Here is a 19546-nt window from a genome sequence, read left to right on the forward strand (position 1 = left end):
ATGCGGAGGGCGGGGCCTGGGAAGCGCGAGGTGGGCGGGACTCCAGGAGGCCGAACCGAGCTGGAAGAACACGTGTCCTTAGCAGAGCCAAGGGCAGAGGGGACATGTGAGCTTACCTAGGAGGCCCCGCGAGGTTCAAGGGCTAAGCGGAGGCGAGGCCTGAGCTAGTCTGTTGGTGGGAGAGAGACCGGGACTCCCCAGTCGGCTCCCTGTTCTTGATCTTTTTGATTTCTTCTGAGCGACTGAAAGTTTGCGTTTCTTTCCTGGATTAAAACACAGATTAGCTTTGAGGGCGGGGTAGCTTGCAGTAAAAGTGAATTCAGAACTAGGATTTGGGAGAAACCTTTCTAGAGTTTTATCTAGGAAAAGGCCATCAGATATCTGCCTGTTATCAATTTCTCTCCTGATTTTCTGTAAAAGTGACATATCGGATAGGCAGTATAGCGGTTTATAGAATTCTAACTATAGACTTCAGGTTTTCCCTCCTGACAATTTAAGAGGGAAAAAAACTAGGTTAAGATAATGACTTTTGTATGTAGAGCCGTGATGGGTCTCGGGGTTTGTTCATATACCTAAAGTTACACAAGACAGGTCAAAAAACACAACTGGAGAGTCTAGAAGTATTTTTCTGTGTATACAGATTGTCAGGAAGAAAGAAAGCTAACTTCTCAACAGGCTTTAGCAGTTAGAAAGTTTTATTAAATTTAATTAATTCCTATCCAACTATTGAATCTGATAGTATCCCTCTCATTTTTTGTAATGCAGGAAGACATTACTTAATTAACTTCAAGGACAGGGTGAGTATGTGCTAAGTGATCTGTCAGAATGCTATGCATGTGGAATATCAAACAGTTCAATATCATTTTAAGAAACTCTTCAAAAAGATAATGTCCCAAGCCAGAATTTTTATCTTTCTTGGTAGTTTCCTCTGACTCCTTATGAAACTGAGGATTTAGAATGCCGTTTGTCCAGATATGGCACAAATACTACCAATTCCACTGAGACCCTTTGTTGATGCAAGGGATGAGATGAAACCTCTTAAAATGCCATACATACAGATACATATGTATACACACACATGCATGAAATCAGTATTGTATTACTTGTGAGATTAAAGTAATATTTACTTTAAAAAAAAAAACATTTAGTGTATGACAGAAGCTTACTCAACAGCAAAACATTAGTTTATCAAGTTGAAAAGCTCCTTGGTTTTTTCTTTATCCCCAAATCTCACCCAATTTGGTTATGGGAACAAGTGAGCCGGGAGAATCTGTGTTCAGGGAGAGAGATTTTCCTGATTATCTCCAAGATCTTCATAGCTAGCTGTGAATAGAGGAAGGCTTCCACGAAGAGATGGCTCCTTGCTTGTCCCCAGGGCTGCCATTTAACAGTTAGATTATGTTTACAGTTCAACTTGAACATGTGCTTCAAATGCACTCTCTAGAGAAGTGGCCTCTGGGGCAATAATCTTCTCCATCTAGTTAGTCTCCAGGTGGATCTGTGACAGTGTCATTACCAAGCCTGGCACTTGTGTCAGTTTTCACAGGCCAAGAATATATAGTCAGAAAACTGTAAACTGAAACCGGGCAGCTGCACATCTGCATGCCCTGAAAGCACGAGGCGGAAGATCCGTCACTTGGGGGACTTAACCCCTGTGGGATGAATCTGTTTCTTCTCTGTGCTGGAAAACTCAGGAATAGTCCTGACTACCCTCCTGTGGTCCTAATACAGTTCTCTTTCAGGAGAGAGGGGAAAAGCTGAAGTTTTCAAAAATAAAGGGATTCATTTTCAGAAAACTCTGCCATTGTAGCCAGAGATACAATTAGCATGGACTTTTCTGCATTTTTAACTTAATATCACATCATAATAATTTCCCCCACGTTCTTACCTTGGTTGTTTTTTTTTTTTTAAAGGAACTGAGCTTTTTCTAAAAGGGTCCACCTTGACTCATGAAGATGAGAGACTGAAATGAGGTCATGCCCACACTCAGACCTCCTTTAGCTGCTCAGGAAGTTACCTGAGCATGCCTACCATATTCCTTAATTCCACTCCTTGCATAGCTGAGACCTGGTACCAGACTCTGTCATTCTCTTTTAGGGTGTAATGTTATTCAGCTGCTGAAACTTTTATTGCATCTTCCAATGATTTGAGTGTTTATTGCCCTTGATGTGATTCAAAATAGCAAAATGTTCACGCATACAGGTGTGGTCACCCATTGAAAATAAGACTAAGCTGACATTTTTGCAGGAGATTATGACAAGACATTCTTTTCCAAGTTTGCAGATATATGTAACTTGCATGGCCATTTTTTTGTTAAGCCAGTAGTCTTGGCCACCATTTCTCATTGCTCTGCACTGTAAAAATTTTTAAGATGATGTTTTAAGACCCAAACTGAGAATATTTTAAGGATTTTTTGATATGGACCAATTTTAAAGTATTTATTGAATTTATTACAGTATTGCTTATGTTTTATTGTTTTGGCTTTTTGGCCCCGAGGCATGTGGAATTTTAATTCTCCAACCAGAGTTCTAACCCTCACCCCCTGCATTGGAGGGTGAAGTCTTAACCACTGGACCACCAGGGAAGTCCCAAACTGAGATTATTTTAGTATTCAAGTTTTATTGTCACTAAATGTTAGAAGTTCCAGACATTTGGGAGCTATTACTAAAAAGACCTATGCCCTTGTGGAAATTAAATAGTAGAACTTAAAGACAGAATACTTTTATATTAGAAGCAAAAACTGTTCACTGTTTGCTGTGAAAGGTTAGGAGTAGAGGTTCTGGGGTCAGACTGCATGGTCTTGAGTTTAGACCCTACCAACTTTATTTACTCATTCCATATGTATTGAGTGACAAGTAAATTTTCAGTATGCAGACTTGCACATATATTGTCATCAGTTCAGTTCAGTCGCTCAGTTGTGTCTGACTCTTTGTGACCCCATTGACTGCAGCACGCCAGGCTTCCCTGTCCATCACCAACTCCCAGAGCCTACTCAAACTCATGTCCATCGCATTGGTGATGCCAGCCAACCATCTCATCCTCTGTTGTTCCCTTCTCCTTCTGCCTTCAATCTTTCCCAGCATCAAGGTCTTTTCCAATGAGTTGGTTCTTCGCATCAGATGGCCAAAGTATTGGAGTTTCAGCTTCAGCATCAGTCTTTCCAATGAATATTCAGGATTGATTTTCTTTAGGATTGACTGGTTGGATCTCCTTGCAGTCCAGGGGATTCTCAAGAGTCTTCTCCAACACCACAGTTCAAAAGCATCAATTCTTCGGTGCTCAGCTTTCTTAATAGTCCAACTCTCACATCCATACATGACTATTGGAAAAACCACAGCTTTGACTAGATGGACCTTTGTTGGTAAAGTATTGTCTCTGCTTTTCAACATGCTGCCTAGGTTGGTCATAGTTTTTCTTCGAAGGAGCAAGCGTCTTTTAATTTCATGGCTGCAGTCACCATCTGCAGTGATTTTGGAGCCCTCCTAAATAAAGTCTCTCACCATTTCCATTGTTTCCCCATTTTCCATGAAGCGATCAGACCAGATGCCATGATCTTAGTTTTCTGAATGTTGAGCTTTAAGCCAACTTTTTCACTCTCCTGTTTCACTTTCATCAAGAGGCTCTTTAGTTCTTCACTTTCTGCCATGCAGGTAGTGTCATCTGCGTATCTGAGGTTATTGATATTTCTCCCAACAATCTTGATTCCAGCTTGTGCTTCATCCAGTCCTGCATTTTGCATGATGTACTCTGCATAGAATAAGCAGGGTGACAATATACAGACTTGATGTACTCCTTTCCCAATTTGGAACCAGTCTGTTGTTCCATGTCCGGTTCTAACTGTTACTTCTTAAGCTGCATACAGATTTCTCAGGAGGCAGTTAAGTTGGTCTGGTATTCTCATTGCTTTAAGAATTTTCCACAGTTTGTTATGATCCACACAGTCAAAGACTTTCGTGTAGTCAATAAAGCAGATGTTTTTCTGGAATTCTCTTGCTTTTTCTATGATCCAACAGATATTAGCAATTTGATCTCTTGTTCTTCTGCCTTTTCTAAATCCAGCTTGAACATCTGGAAATTCTCGATTCACGTACTGTTGAAGCCTAGCTTGGAGAATTTTGAGCACTGCTTTACTAGCGTGTGAGATGAGTGCTATTGTGCAGCAGTTTGAACATTCTTTGGCATGCCTTTGAGATCCCCCATGCCAGGGAGCATGTAAGCCCATGAACACACAATTACTAAGCCTGTGGTACAGAGCCCAGTAACTGCAAATATTGAGCCCCTCACACCACAACTGCTGAAGCCTGTGTGCCCTAGAGCCCATGAAATTACAAAAACATAAAACAGTCAAAAAGAGTTCAATGAAGAATTTGGGACTTTCCTGGTGTTCCAGTGGCCAAGACTCCCTACTCCCAATGCAGGGGGGCCCAGGTTTGCCACAACTAAGAGCTGACATGCTGCCACTAAAGAAGATCTCACAGTGCCACAAGGAAGATCCTGTGCAGCCAAATAAGTCAGTATTTTAAATTTTAAGAGGGAGAGTGCTATGGAGTTGTTTTCATTTTATAAAGATCACTCTGGTGGGCACTTGGCAGTGGAAACGGACGGGAGTCAGGAACACCAGGTAGGAGACGGTCTCCTGCTAATCCAGGTGAGAGATGGTGGTGGTGGCTGGGATGAATAAAAATAGGAATATTAAAGTGATAACGAAGAACTGAACTCTTGACTGACCAAGATGTAAAGGGCAGGGCAATGAAGAGACCCGAGCGCAGTGTGGGGCCTTTCAGTGAGATGAGGAGCAGACAGGAGGAACGTGTGACTGGCAGGGACGAGGGGAGGGCGGAAGCCAGGAGTGACTTCAGTTTGGGGTGTGTTGAGTGTATGATGCCTGTGAGGCACCCAAGAAGAGATACACAGTAAGTGAGTGTAAACGGGGGTTTGGAGCTTGGGAGAAATACAAGTTTATGATGGGCAAGTGAAGTGTGAGTGGACGAAATCAGCCATGGAGAGGGTGTTGAGGGAGAAGAAAGTGGAACATGAAAGTTTGGGAAGCAACATTCCAGGGATTGTCAGAGGACACAAGAGAAGTAAGAGTGATCATTTTGCTATGAAGGAAAAGTTTCGTGAGAGAACAAAAAGACCAGGAACAACAACAATGTATATTAGTTTTTCAACAGAGAAAAATACCTTTTAAGTACCTCACTTTTCATGAAGTATTTAAAAATAGTAATATATGTTATTTGTGTAATATTTGGAAGGTACAGGAAGGAATAAAGAAACATAAGAAGGAAACATTTCCAAAGATTACTTCTGTGAATATTGTGGTTTATTGCCAATCTTTTTTTCTGTCAGTGTGCATACACAGTAAACACACCCACGTTTTCTTTTACAAACTGAGATACTATGAATCCAGTCTGGGATGCTGTTTGTTTTCTTTTTCCATTAGTATTATATCTGAAGCATTTCCCCACTTTCATTGGTACTTTAAAATAATTGGATAGAAAGAAAAATAGGTATGATTTTCTTTTTTTTGAAAAGGAAAACCATTTTAGAGAAAAATAGGAGAAAAAAATCTTCCTTTTAAAGGTAAAGCTTACTCTGACTTAAAGTACACCACCTTGCCCTTGATACTATGCTGAAAATCCATCTGAACTAGCCTGTCACTGACAAGACAGAAAACCCAGATGAGTAGTTTTTTCTTTTTAAAAAATTTGGCTGCACTGGGTCTTAGTAGCAGCACACAGGACCTTTTGGCTGTGGCGCTTGGGGTCTTCAGTCAAGGCAAGTGAGCTTGTTGAGGCGTGTGGGATCTAGTTTCTTGACCTGGGCACCCTGCGTTGGGAGCACAGAGTCTCAGCCACTGAACCACCAGAGAAGTCCCAGAAAACCCAAATGAGATGATCATTTTTAGCCAGGGGAAGGTTTTGGACTGTGGCAAAGCTAGATTTGCACCCTATAACTGGATGGGTGCAATAAATGAAATAAGTGTAATACTTATAGAGGACTTTCCAGGTGGCGCTAGTGGTAAAGAACCTGCCTGCCAACGCAGAAGACAGAAGAGACGCAGCTTCAATCCCTGGGTTGGGAAAATCCCCTGGCAGAGGAATGGCAATCCACTCTAGCATTCTTGCCTGGAGAATCCCATAGACAGAGGAGCCTGGTGGGCTTCAGTCCATAGGGTCACAAAGAGTTGGACATGCCTGAAGCAACTTAGTATGCATGTACACATGCCACCTGATAAGATGCAGTGAGATAAACACAGCATCACATCTTGGCTAACTCTCAGAAGGCAAATAAACTGAACATAATCATGAAGATACATCAAGTACACCCAGACTGAGGGACAGTCTACAAAATAACTGCCCTGTAACCTTGAGAAGTATCAAGGTCTTGACAGCTTAAGGCTGTCTCTTTTTTCTAGAAACTTATTGAGGGTTGAAAACAAGCAAGTTGTAATGTTTTTTCTCCCTGCCAACTCCCTAATGCTCCATATTAGTATGCACATGGTCTAAGTCCCAAGGCACTAGAGGTGACAGCTACTACCTAGCAAAAACTGTCACCTTCTCAGACCAGGGCAGTCATTACTCCTTTCACTCTACTTTTTCTATGTAGCCAAATCCAAATTTTAGGATCAGTTACACACAAACCCCCATCCTGTTAACAAGTTCTATGTCTTTTAGGACTCTCCATTTTGTAAGAGAAAATGCAACTCCAAAACGTTTTAAACGATAAGATGTTACTGGTTCACACATGTGAAGAATCAGGGACAGAATAAGCTTAGCAACTGCTTAACACAGAGCTCAAACAATGTTACCAGGATGAAGTTTCCTGATCTCTCAGTTCTGCTTCCGTGTGTTGGTTCAGCATTTCTTAGGACTGTATCCTTCCTTGTTCATATCCATTAGGAAGGAGAGTGTTTTTTCCCCCATGAAAATCATTCTCAAAGGATGAGGAAGTTATAATTCTCAAACAAAAGTATGGGTAGTTTTCTCCTCTCACAGATGGCATATTCTACCTTTAACATCAGCACCATCAGCATGAAAACTCTAAGTGGATGGTTTTCTGTCCAGTTACACTCTTTCACCACTATGTGGATGACTCAATCACTGCTGAATCTTCAACTGTAAAAGTGACTTAAATAAAAATATATGTGACTTTAAAAGACACTGGATGGGTAGGTCAAATTTGTTGTCTTGTTAAAGGCTGACCAAGTAGCAAACAGAAAGTATGGATGACTTCCTAAGACTTGCTTATCCTTTGATTTCATGAATTACTCTCAAACTTTCAACAAAACACCTCATGTCTACAGAGATCAGTCTCCTCCATACCTCTCATCATTAAAATTCATTTTGCTGCTTATCCAGATTCTCCTACTCCTGTGCTCAGAAACAGATTACCATGTCATCAAAGGGCACGGCCACCTGGACCCCCAAACACATTTCTTTCTGTCTCAGTAATGTTTAAAAGCCTTCTACCTTTGTTTGTATCAGGCAAGAAGTTATGACATAGATCTTGAGAAGCCAGACTTTCCAACATGCAAAATGGGCAAGGCTTGCATGACCAGAAAGAGCTTGTGATGGTTCTTCTGGTCGTCTTTCCAAAATTTAATGTTTGTTGCAAACAAAGCAGATTTATACCCGACAAAGGTGGAACATTCAACATATAGGCCCTTGTTTTATAGGAACAGTTGGGGGGGGGCAGGGGATTCATAAAGAAGTCAGTCACTGGAACTGCCAGAGACACTCATTTCTAACTGGAGAATCACAACTTGAAACAAACAGTTTGATTCAATAAAAAGGACATTTGAGTGTGTTGCCTAAGACAGTCATGTAAGTACCTACCGTATGGCATAGTTGTGTAAATGTGTTAAAAAAAAGTGTGATAAAGGACACATAGAATTGTCTTCAACATTTCTTATGAGAAATCTGAAACAATTTGTTTTTAAGAAAGTTACATTTACAGAGACTTCTATAATTGGTAGTCTGACTCCACTAAAATGAAATTTAAACTGAAAACTATTTGTCCCGAGAGCATGTTAGGAATGTCAGAAAGAAATTATTAATCATCCATGATCTTTTCAAGACCATTTGCACGATAAAATCAAAACACTACTTTCCCCAGAAGATGACAAAGGGAAATAAGGAAAATGCCCTCTAGTTTTCTGACAACTTGAAATATGTGAAACAGAAGCTTAATTAAGCAGCCCCAGCCCAAGAGAAACAATACTGTCAGTATTAATATTTACTAAAGGAAAGAAGTCCCAATAAATATTAAATATGTATTGAGGGAAGGGAGGAGAACACAGACCTGGAACTCAAGAAACAGGCTATATGAGCTATGTGACTTCGGGCAAGTCACTTCAACCCATCTGCAACTCCCTTTACTCATCTCTAAAATGAGGGAGTTGGATTATGATCTCTAAAGAGTCTGTTCTAAATTCCACTTTTTTGTGTTAGTGTATAAGACAGTAAGAAATTGTCCTGTTCCTTGAGAAATATTAGTTTCGATTTAAACTAAGTATCTGGAACCTGAGTTACTGTCACCCCTGGGGATCTTTGAAAGATTTGAAACTAAAATAAGGGTTGCAACCGTCATTATCATTTTCTAAAGAACTACACTCCCTACAATTGCAATTTATTAATAGTATTATACTATATGCCCCCTATGGGATCTCTTTCCCTTTCTCAGCCGTAATTCCTTCAGCTCTCTCTCCCAAGCTGTATCTTTCCGAACAGTACTCCCAGCACACAAACTGAGTGTCAGAGAAACAGGAACATTCAGAAAGCCCTGGACTGACTGTAAAGTCAGTGGCTATGCACAGGCCTCTTCCATTCATTGATTCAACAAGTATTTCCAACTGGGGTCACACACCACATGTGTAACAAAGATTTTTGTTTTAATCATATCTCTGCTGCAAGGAACTTAAGTGTCCACGGCTGAGAGCATGGATTTCCCTGCCCGGCCCCCTCTGGGCAACACACGATCTCGACTAAAGCTGCAGATTTCAGTCCGTTCAAGCATCCAGGACCGCGCCTCCTCCTGGCCGGCTCCCGCCGAAGCAGGCTTTTCCTCCTGCGACCGCGCACTGACCCATCTGCCAGGCCGAGCGGTTACTGCTCCCAACTGATGTCACCTGCAGTCTGAGTAATCCGAGATCCGGAAAGTGGCCGCTGAGCCAACCACCGGCGTGGTGCCGGGCAGTTCCAGACCTCTGCCGGACACAAGGTCCCCTTTCCCAATGCCCCGCCGCTACTGCCGCTGAGAACCAGGCTCTAGTGGCCGCTGGGGGGAGGGGAGGGCCTGCGGCCCTCCGCGCCCGTTACCCTGACGACACGCAGGCCATCCTGGGAACTTCGCCTTTCTGGTCTAGCTTAGGGACTGGGATCCCACAGCGCCGCCTGCAGGCAGGAGGAGCCAAGAATCTCCAGAGGCATCCTGGTAGCTAGCTGTTCAGTCACTAAATGCTGTCCAACTCTTTGCGACCCCAGAGACTACCGCACGCCAAGCTTCCCTGTCCTTCACTATCTTCCGGAGTTTGCTCAAATTCATGTCCACTGAGTCGGTGATGCTATCTAACCATCCCATCCTCTGCCGCCCCTTCCCCTTTGGCCTTCAGTCTTTCCCAGTATCTGAGTCTTCCATTGAGTGGCTCTTTGAATCAGGTGGCCAAAGTACTGGAGTTTCAGCTTTAGCATCAGTCCTTCCAGTGAATACCCAGGGTTGATTTCCTTTAGGGTTAACTGGTTTGATCTCCTTGTAGTCCAAGGGACTCTCAAGAGTCTTCTCCAGCACCACGATTACAAAGCATCAATTCTTCCGCAGGACTCAGCCTTCTTTATGGTCCAACTCTCACGTCTCTACGTTACTATCAGAAAAATCATAGCTTTGACTATATGGACCTTTGTTGGTTAAGTGATGTCTGCTTTTTAATAACACCATCTAGGTTTGTCGTAGTTTTCTAAGGAGCAAGAATCTTCTAATTTCATGGCCTGCAGTCACCATGTGCAGTGATTCTGGAGTCCAAGGAAATATTTATCCCGGCTTCCACTTTTCCCCCTTCTGTTTGCCACAAAGTGATGTGAACAGATGTCATGATCTTGGTTTTTTTTTAATCCTGATGTTCATCCAGTAGGTGTCCATGACTCCCAAGATGTCTTGACTGGGAGTGCTAAAATTTAAACTCTGGCCTCTTTCTCCTTTGATAATTACACCAGGTTGGACCTAAAATTGATAGGCATATAAATCAGGGAGGTGTATCATGTGTAAGGCTGTCCTTTTTCTGCCTCAGTTTTTGGTACTCCAAACTACTTCTTCTTGTCCGTGAAAAAAACTAATCAGTAGTTGATCTCATAGAAAACATAGAAATTTTTATTTGAACCAACCTGAGGATTATTACAATGGAGACAGTCCTTCAGAGAGCTCTGAAGACTGTTTCACCTGTCAAGAGTCAAAACACAGTTATTCAGGTTTTTGAGACAAAGGGTTATACATCAAAGGACTGTAATGACAGTTTATATATAGTCCAACAAGGCAACTAGTGGGTTATTGTGACCCCTTAGAGGACAGAGAAAAGAATATTAACTCCTGAGGAGTTATACTGCCGGTGCCAGGAGGAAATTGGGTGGGGATTTTTGGCGAGTAGGCACTCCTGTGTCCTCTAAGGGGATCTAGTTAGTGTGTAAAGCAGGTGTACAATGCACACTAGAGGGAGGAGTAATGGCAAAGGGAGACTTTTTTCTTTTGGCTATACTGCATGGCATGTGGGATCTTAGTTCCCTGACCAGGTCACCCTGAGCAGTGGAAGCTCAGAGCTCTAACCAATGGATGGCTAAAGTCCCCAGGGCAGAGAGACAATTTTATGTTTAAAAACTTTCTTGCCCTGTCTTAAAAATTACTATTTCATCACCCTCTTCAGGGCTTCCCAGGTGGCTCAGTGATAAAGAGTTTGCCTGTCAATACAGGAGATGCAGGATCAATCCCCCTGGAGTAGGAAATGGCAACCATCTCCAGTATTCCTGCCTGGAAAACTCAATGGATGGAGGAGCCCGGTGGGCTACAGTCCATGGGGTCTTAAAGAGTCAGACACCACTTAGTGACTAACCACCACCACCACCACCAACTGGTTATCTAGCTGATTCTCTCAGATGTTTCAGGTATACAATCATAGGATGTATTCCATAATGTTAAGTAACAGCTCAGCAGTGATCTTCTTGATTTTAATGGAAAAAAATGTTTAAACCATTCTGTCATTTTAATATGATCATTGTTGGGCCAGTCATATTTATGATTCCTGTGTGCTGTGTGTGCTTGGTTGCTGTCATCCAACTCTTAGGGACCCTATGGACTGTAGCCCGCCAGGTTCCTCTGTCCATGAGCATTTTCCAGGCAAGAGTACTGGAGTGGGTTGTAATGCCCTCCTCCAGAGGATCTTACCAACCCAGGGATCAAACCCAGGTCTCCCACATTGCAGGTGGATTCTTAACTGTCTGAGTTACCAGAGGTCAACAATACTGGATTGGGCAGCCTATCCCTTCTCCAAGGGAACTTCCCCACCCAGGGATCAAACCAGGGTCTCCTGCATTGCAGGCAGATTCTTTACCAGCTGAGCTACCCAGGAAGCCCATTCCTTTGTAGAAGACAGAACTTTTCTTTTTTTTTGGAAGTCACGGATTCCACCAGACTGTGGTAGCATTGATTTTAGAAATTTTGGGTAGGAAAGGAAGGGAACTTTTAGAAACTTGTGCTTAAAAATAATACCTTCTTTCCCAGAAATCCCTCAATTCTTTAGACACCACTCTGGTATCTTTTTCACTTGTAATGTGGGCAACCTGGAGAACTTGGTTTTAGCTGGGTGGTGCCCTTTTCCTCAACTTCCTCCGCAACACTTCCAGTTTCTAGAAAGATTCAAGCACTCTGGGTCTTTTACTCTCCGAGATCCTCCAGTTCTGCACATATTTAATATCTACTTAGTTGTGTCAGGCCTTAGTTGTGGCACACAGACCTTTGATCTTCACTGTGGCACGCAGGATCTTTAGCTGTGGCATGCGACCTCTGAGTTACAGCATGTGGGATCTAGTTCCTTGACCAGGGGTCGAACTGAGGCCCCCCGCATTGGGATTGCGGAGTCTTACCCACTGGACCACCAGGGAAGTCCCAGGTCAAACCAGTTATAACAGGCAATATGTGAGAACACCAAACCAGAGGCCCTGGCCTTCAGTCTCCCTCAAAGCCTCTACCTTATCACATCCTCCTCCTTCCCTTTTCCCACAGGGACCCCTCCTGCTCCTCTTCCTCCTGCTCCCTCATCATGGGCCCTCATCTGTATCAGGGCCCCTGACACTTCTTTCCTCATGCTTGTGAGGCTGGCTGCCCCGTGATCACCACTGACCTAACCATGTATCTCTAGTGATTCTGTGTGTGCTCAGTTGAGACTAAGTCTGACTCTTTTCCAACCCCACGGACTGTGGCCTGCCAGGCTCTTCTGTCCATGGGTTTTCCAGGCAGGAAGACTGGAGTCGGTTCCATTTACTCCTCCTGGGGATCTTCCTGACCCAGGTATCGAACCAGCATCTCCAGCATTGGCAGGCAGATTCTTTACCACTGATTCATCTGAGAATCCCATAAACCTGCCTAAATCATATCACTTCTTAATATAATATTATTATGTAATATCTAACACAAATTTGTTAGTGTCTGTCACATAAAAGAGTGCGCTAAAATCAATTAAAGATTTATTCTGACTTGAAGTTCTATTTTGTCACTTAAAATTGAAGGCCTTCATCCTCTGATACTCTCATTATTAACAGACTGAGAGTCCCTTGGACTGCAAGGAGATCCACCAGTCCATTCCAAAGGAGATCAGTCCTGGGTGTTCATTGGAAGGACTGATGCTAAAGCTGAAACTGCAATACTTTGGCCACCTCACGAGAAGAGTTGACTCACTGGAAAAGACTCTGATGCTGGGAAGGACTGGGGGCAGGAGGAGAAGGGGATGACAGAGAGAGATGGCTGGATGGCATCACCGACTCAATGGACACGAGTATGAGTGAACTCCGGGAGTTGGTGATGGACAGGGAGGCCTGGCACTCTGTGATTCATGGGGTCGCAAAGAGTCGGACACGCTGACTGACTGAATTGAACTGAACTGAAGGGCTACTTGGCTGGAGCCAGGTCTATCCCTCAGTAAGGTTTTCCAAAGTTGAGTCCTGCAGAACTCTATGTCCACAGATCACAGTGTTGGGGTAGGGGGGAGATGGGGGAGAAAGGAATCCCAAGGTCAAATTCAGAATATTATAATACATAATGTCTTCCTCTTAAGAGTCATAGATTATGTGTGTGTAGGAGGGAACTGTTTAACTTATTTAAAGTAATCAGCCACGTAATTCTTTTCTCCCAGAATATCTTTGGATGCAGTGTTTCAGAGAAAAAAACATCTATGAACCATTGATTTTTTTTTCCCTTTTCTTGGCAGCGCCTCAAAGCTTGTGGGATCCTAGCTTCCCCACCAGGGATTGATTTTGGGTCACGGCAGCGAGAGCGCTTGGAATCCTAACCACTCAACCACCAAGAGATTCCCAACTTCCCAATCATTGCTTTATAGTAATGTCTATTAGTCTACTGATGTTTCATTTTGTCATCCTGTAGAAGAGAAGGTCAGCCATTCTCTTACGTGAAACATGAACCCTCTAAAGTCAGGAATTCTTTGGATGGAGTACAACTCTCTCCCTGAGGTATAAACATTCTATTCTCACGCAACCTGCACCGAATGTGACAAATGGGGTGTTTTCCTGTATTTGTATTATGTTACTTTGAACGTTTGCTTGAAAACTCTACACAGAACTGTTGGTACCTGTCATGCTTCCTGCTTAGCCTTATTAAGTTCAGTTCAGTTCAGTCACTTAGTCGTGTCCGACTCTTTGCGACCCCATGAACCACAGCCGCCAGGCCTTCCTGTCCATCACCAACTCCCGGAGTTCACTCAAACTCATGTCCATCGAGTCGGTGATGCCATCCAGCCATCCCATTCTCTGTCGTCCCCATCTCCTCCTACCCCCAATCCCTCCCAGCAACAGGGTCTTTTCCAGTGAGTCAACTCTTCACATGAGTTGGCCAAAGTACTGGAGTTTCAGCTTTAGCATAAGCTAAATGTCCTTCCAATGAACATCCAGGATTGATCTCCATTAGAATGGACTGGTTGGATCTCCTTGCAGTCCAAGGGACTCTCAAGAGTCTTCTCCAACACCACAGTTCAAAAGCATCAATTCTTCGGTGATCAGCTTTCTTCACAGTCCAACTTTCACATCCATACATGACCACGGGAAAAACCATAGCCTTGACTAGACGGACCTTGGTTGGCAAAGTAATGTCTCTGCTTTTTACTATGCTATCTAAGCTGGTCATAACTTTCCTTCCAAGGAGTAAGCGTCTTTTAATTTCATCGCTGCAATCAGCATCTGCAGTGATTTTAGAGCCCCCCAAAATAAAGTCTGACACTGTTTCCACTGTTTCCCCATCTATTTCCCATGAAGTGATGGGACGAGAAGCCATGGTCTTCGTTTTCTGATTGTTGAGCTTCAAGCCAACCTTTTCACTCTCCTTTTCACTTTCATCAAGAGGCCTTTGAGTTCCTCTTCACTTTCTGCTATAAGGGTGGTGTCATCTGCATATCTGAGGTTATTGATATTTCTCCCGGCAATCTTGATTCCAGCCTGTGCTTCTTCCAGCCCAGCATTCCTCATGATGTACTCTGCATATAAGTTAAATAAACAGGGTGACAATATACAACCTTGACGTACTCCTTTTCCTATTTGGAACCAGTCTGTTGTTCCATGTCCAGTTCTGACTGTTGCTTCCTGACCTGCATACAGGTTTCTCAAGAGGCAGGTCAGGTGGTCTGGTATTCGCATCTCTTTCAGAATGTTCCATAGTTTATTGTGATCCACACAGTCAAAGGCTTTGGCAGAGTCAACAAAGCAGAAATAGATATTTTTCTGGAACTCTCGCTTTCTCCATGATCCAGCGGATGTTGGCAATTTGATCTCTGGTTCCTCTGCCTTTTCTAAAACCTGCTTGAACATCTGGAAGTTCACGATTCATATATTGCTGAAGCCTAGCTTGGAGAATTTTGAGCATGACTTTACTAGTGTGTGAGATGAGTGCAACTGTGCGGTACTTTGAGCATTCTTTGGCATTTCCTTTCTTTGGGATTGGAATGAAGATTGACCTTTTCCAGTCCTGTGGCCATCACTGAGTTTTGCAAATTTGCTGGCATACTGAGTGCAGCACTTTCACAGCATCATCTTTCAGGCTTTGAAATAGCTCAATTGGAATTCCATCACCTCCACTAGCTTTGTTCATAGTGATGCTCTCTAAGGCCCACTTTTGACTTCACATTCCAAGATGTCTGGTTCCAGGTGAGTGATCACGCCATCGTGATTATCTTCATCGTGAAGATATGTTTTGTACAGTTCTTCTGTGTATTCTTGCCACCTCTTCTTAATATCTTCTGCTTCTGTTAGGTCCATACCATTTCTGTCCTTTATCGAGCCCATCTTTGCATGAAATGTTCCCTTGATATCTCTAATTTTCTTGAAAAGATCTCGTTTTTCCTATTCTGTTGTTTTCCTCTATTTCTTTGCATTGATCGCTGAGGAAGGCTTTCTTATCTCTCCTTGCTATTCTTTGGAACTCTGCATTCAGATGCTTATATCTTTCCTTTCCTCCTTTGCTTTTCGCTTCTCTTCTTTTCACAGCTATTTGTAAGCCCTCCTCAGACAGCCATTTTGCTTTTACGCATTTCTTTTCCATGGGGATGGTCTTGGTCCCTGTCTCCTGTACAATGTCACGAACCTCCGTCCAGAGTTCATCAGGCACTCTATCTATCAGATCTAGACCCTTAAATCTATTTCTTACTTCCACTGTATAATCATAGGGGATTTGATTTAGGTCATATCTGAATGGTCTAATGGTTTTCCCTACTTTCTTCAATTTAAGTCTGAATTTGGCAATAAGGAGTTCATGATCTGAGCCACAGTCAGCTCCTGGTCTTGTTTTTGCTAACTGTATAGAGCTTCTCCATCTTTGCCTGCAAAGACTATAATCAATCTGATTTCGGTGTTGACCATCTGGTGAGGTCCATGTGTAGAGTCTTCTCTTATGTTGTTGGAAGAGGGTATTTGCTATGACCAGTGCGTTCTCTTGGCAAAACTCTATTAGCCTTTGCCCTGCTTCATTTCGTGCTCCAAGGCCAAATTTGCCTGTTACTCCAGGTGTTTCTTGACCTCCTACTTTTGCAATCCAGTCCCCTATAATGAAAAGGACATCTTTTTGGGTAGTTGCCCAGTATGCTACTGGAGATCAGTGGAGAAATAACTCCAGAAAGAATGAAGGATGGAGCCAAAGCGAAACAAATACCCAGTTGTGGATGTGACTGATGATAGAAAAAAGATGTCCTTAGCCTATTACTTTGTCTTAACGCAAAGACTTTAGTCATCTGCCTAGAAACTCACTCCTGGAAATCTCATTCACTCTCAGTTGCAAATAGCATCTGTGTTCTGGAACTCCCAAACCTACCTCCTGTCTCTATCTCTTATATAAGTTCTAGTCTGGGGGAGGGGGAGGTAAATTAGGAGTTTGAGATTAATATATACAGCAAAAAGAACCTAATGTATAGCACAGGGAACTATACTCAATATTTTGTGGTAACTAATAAGGGAAAAGAATCTCAAAAAAATAGACACACACACACATATATACGTATGTATAACTGAATCACTTTGCTGTACACCTGAAACTAACACATTGTAAATCAACTACACTCCAACTGAAAACAAAAAACAAACTCTAGTCCCATATAAGTTAGCACCTTCAGTTTTTTCTTCAACCCAGCTTAACCAAAATTTTCTTAAATTATCCTTTTTTCCTTAAGGGTAACTATGCATGATCACTGTGGATCCTGCTATGACACTTCAGCATTCACATCGACACATCCCGATTTGGAGAACTCATTTTATTGCTATTAGCTTCAAATAAATGAATCAAACCAAATCCAGTATCATTTCAGACCTGCAACAAAATTCACTCGATTGAAGCCCCTGCTTATGTTCATACTATGAAGAGAAGAGCTGACATTTAACAGTCACCCCACGCTTTTGAGAACAGTACTGGAGGGCTTTCCAGCTGCCCAAATTCAAGTTGGGACTTCAAAGTTAGCTTATTAGCATGTGATGGAAAAATTACCCCATAAGATGGTGAGAACTCTTTTTACCAATGGATAAAAAAATATATTAATAGCTGGTGATATATCAAATGAGAGAATCTTCGTGGTTTCTCCTATTCCTAACTTGTATTCTATTCTTGCTCTGTCTTACCAGATTTGGGGTTCGGCTGTGGATTCCCAGGCAACACCGACTCTGCTGACCGCTTTTGGTGCCCTCCTCGGCCTCAACTCCAGTCGGCTTCGATCATCGCAAACAGCTGGCTGAGCCTTTTCTTAACATCAGGCTCTCTGCGGACACGGCAGGATTTCGTGTGCACTCTCACGTGTTCGGCTAGTTTCGACTTGTAAATGAAGCCCTTGCCGCAGTCCGCACAGGCAAAAGGCCGGTCGGGCCGGTGGATGCGCTGGTGCCGGAGCATGTGGCCCCTTTCCCGGAAGTTTTTGTCGCACTCGGGGCAGCGGAAAGGCCTCTCCCCGGTGTGCAGGCCCTGGTGGCTGAGCAGCTGTGCCTTCAAGCGGAAGCGCTTGTCGCACTGGGGACACTGGAAGGGCTTCTCGCCCGTGTGCGTCCGGACGTGTTCCACGAGCTTGGAATGCTTGGCGAAGCCCTTGCCGCATTCGCAAGAGAAGGGCATCAGGCCGCCGTGCAGCAGCTGGTGCGCCTTCAAGTCGGCCTTCACGCGGTAGCTCTTGTCGCAGTCGGGGCACGGGAAGGGCCTCTCGCCCGTGTGCAGGCGCCGGTGGCTCCGCAGCTGCCCCTGGAGGCGGAATTGGCGGCCGCAGTCCGGACACCCGAAGGGCCGCTCGCCACTGTGCACGCGGAAGTGCTCAGCCAGCTTGGACGGCCGCGTGAAGCCCCGGCCGCACTCGGCGCACTGGAAAGGCCGCTCGCGGCTGTGCGTGCGCTCGTGCGCCTTCAGGATGCCCTTGAGGCGGAAGCTCTTGCCGCATTCGGCACAGCCGAAGGGCCGCTCGCCGCTGTGCACCCGCAGGTGCTCGCGCAGCTTGCACGGATGCGCGAAGCCGCGGCCGCACTCGTCACAAGCCAGCGGCCTCTCACCGCCGTGCCGCAGCCCGTGGGCCCGCAGCGGGCTGCTCAGGCGAAAGCCCAGACCGCACTCCGGGCCTGCGCAGGGCGGCTCGTGTGAGGGCGGCTGCCGGTGGAGCCGCAGCTGCCCGCGCTGGCGCAAGGCCCTACCGCACTTGGCGCAGCGGCAGGGCCGCTCCGTGAGGTGCACCTGGGTGTGGTCAGAAAGCCCGCAGCGCCGGGAGGGACGCCGGCTGCACGCGCCACAGCAGGTCGGCCTCTCTCCGCCAGGGCCAGGCTCGAGGGCCTCCGGCCCCCCAGCCAAGCGGCCACACTCCTGACCAACCAGGTTCGAGCGTGGAGGGAGCTCGGCCAGCTCGGAGGCTGCCCCGGCGCCCTCTCTCGGGGAGACTGGCCTCTCCACGCCCGGGGGCCCCTGGGAGGCACTCTCGTCGCAACCGGGGTACGAAGAGGGCCTTGGTGGCCTCAGGCGGCGGCCGCACGTTTCTTCACTTTCGAGGCCCAGTGGGTGGCTCTCCTCAGCCCGGACCGCCAGGGCGCTAAGCAAGTGCGGCTTCCGGTGGAAGCCCCGCCCACATTCCGGGCAGCGGAAGTGGGTCTGGCTCCGAGGCTGCTCTGCCTCGGGTTGTTTGCTGAGTTGCCTCCAGCCCTTCGAGTGGCTCCCCTGGTGCCGCTCTAAGAGGTTCTCATTCCAAAAGCTTTCCCCACAGAAGGCACAAGACTGCTGGAGGCCCTCCCCTGAGGCGGTTTTCTGGAAGCTTGGGAGACCCAGGGCCCTGGGGTTTGCGATTTTGTCTCTTTGGGTGGGTTCCCCGGAGCTGTGGACCGCTGGGAGTCGAGCCCGAGTATGTCTCTGTGGGTTCACGAGGGCGACAGCTTGGTCAGGCCTGAAGGAGACATCTTCACTTTTTCCTGATAAGGGTTCAGAGGAACGGTGACTCTGAAGAGGATCTACTTGGAAATAGTAATGAGCTTCTTCTGAACTCATAGCTTGTTGGTTTCCTGAAACTGAAAACAAGATTCAGTCAGTGTCCCAGCCTATTGTCATGGCTAAGGCTTTTGTGGCCAGAAGCGGTAATCTGAGGTGGCCCAGAAGCCCAACTTCCACTGAACTAAACCAGCAGTTCCTTTCAGTGGCAGGCAGTTTCATGACCAGGAGAGTCATGAGTCCTAGCTTAGGACTAAACTGAACAGACCTATCTTAGAATACTATTGAAAAGAGAACACTTAGGTCACAAGTGTAGGGCCTAGGCTCTGGCATCAGACTGGGTTCAAATCCGGTC

The 19546-nt window shown here is 45.0% G+C and overlaps 1 protein-coding gene across 4 annotated transcripts in view; it reads right to left on the reverse strand.

Moving 5' to 3' along the window:
* Positions 1 to 24: 24 nt before the first annotated feature.
* Positions 25 to 19546, reverse strand: part of ZNF786 (zinc finger protein 786) — a 30662-nt gene continuing 11140 nt past the window's right edge. For 2 of the 4 annotated variants that reach the window (XM_055421457.2, XM_055421454.2), the window contains one exon: positions 16308 to 19271. In XM_055421457.2, coding sequence (XP_055277432.2) covers positions 17440 to 19251 — 1812 coding nt within the window. In that variant the 5' untranslated portion in view covers positions 19252 to 19271 and the 3' untranslated portion in view covers positions 16308 to 17439. The other 2 variants (XR_008685304.2, XR_008685303.2) reach the window with 2 other exon arrangements.

Source organism: Moschus berezovskii, chromosome 3 (assembly GCF_049115385.1).
Source record: "Moschus berezovskii isolate FMDL1 chromosome 3, NW_MosBer_1.0, whole genome shotgun sequence".
Taxonomy (NCBI): Eukaryota; Metazoa; Chordata; class Mammalia; order Artiodactyla; family Moschidae; genus Moschus; species Moschus berezovskii.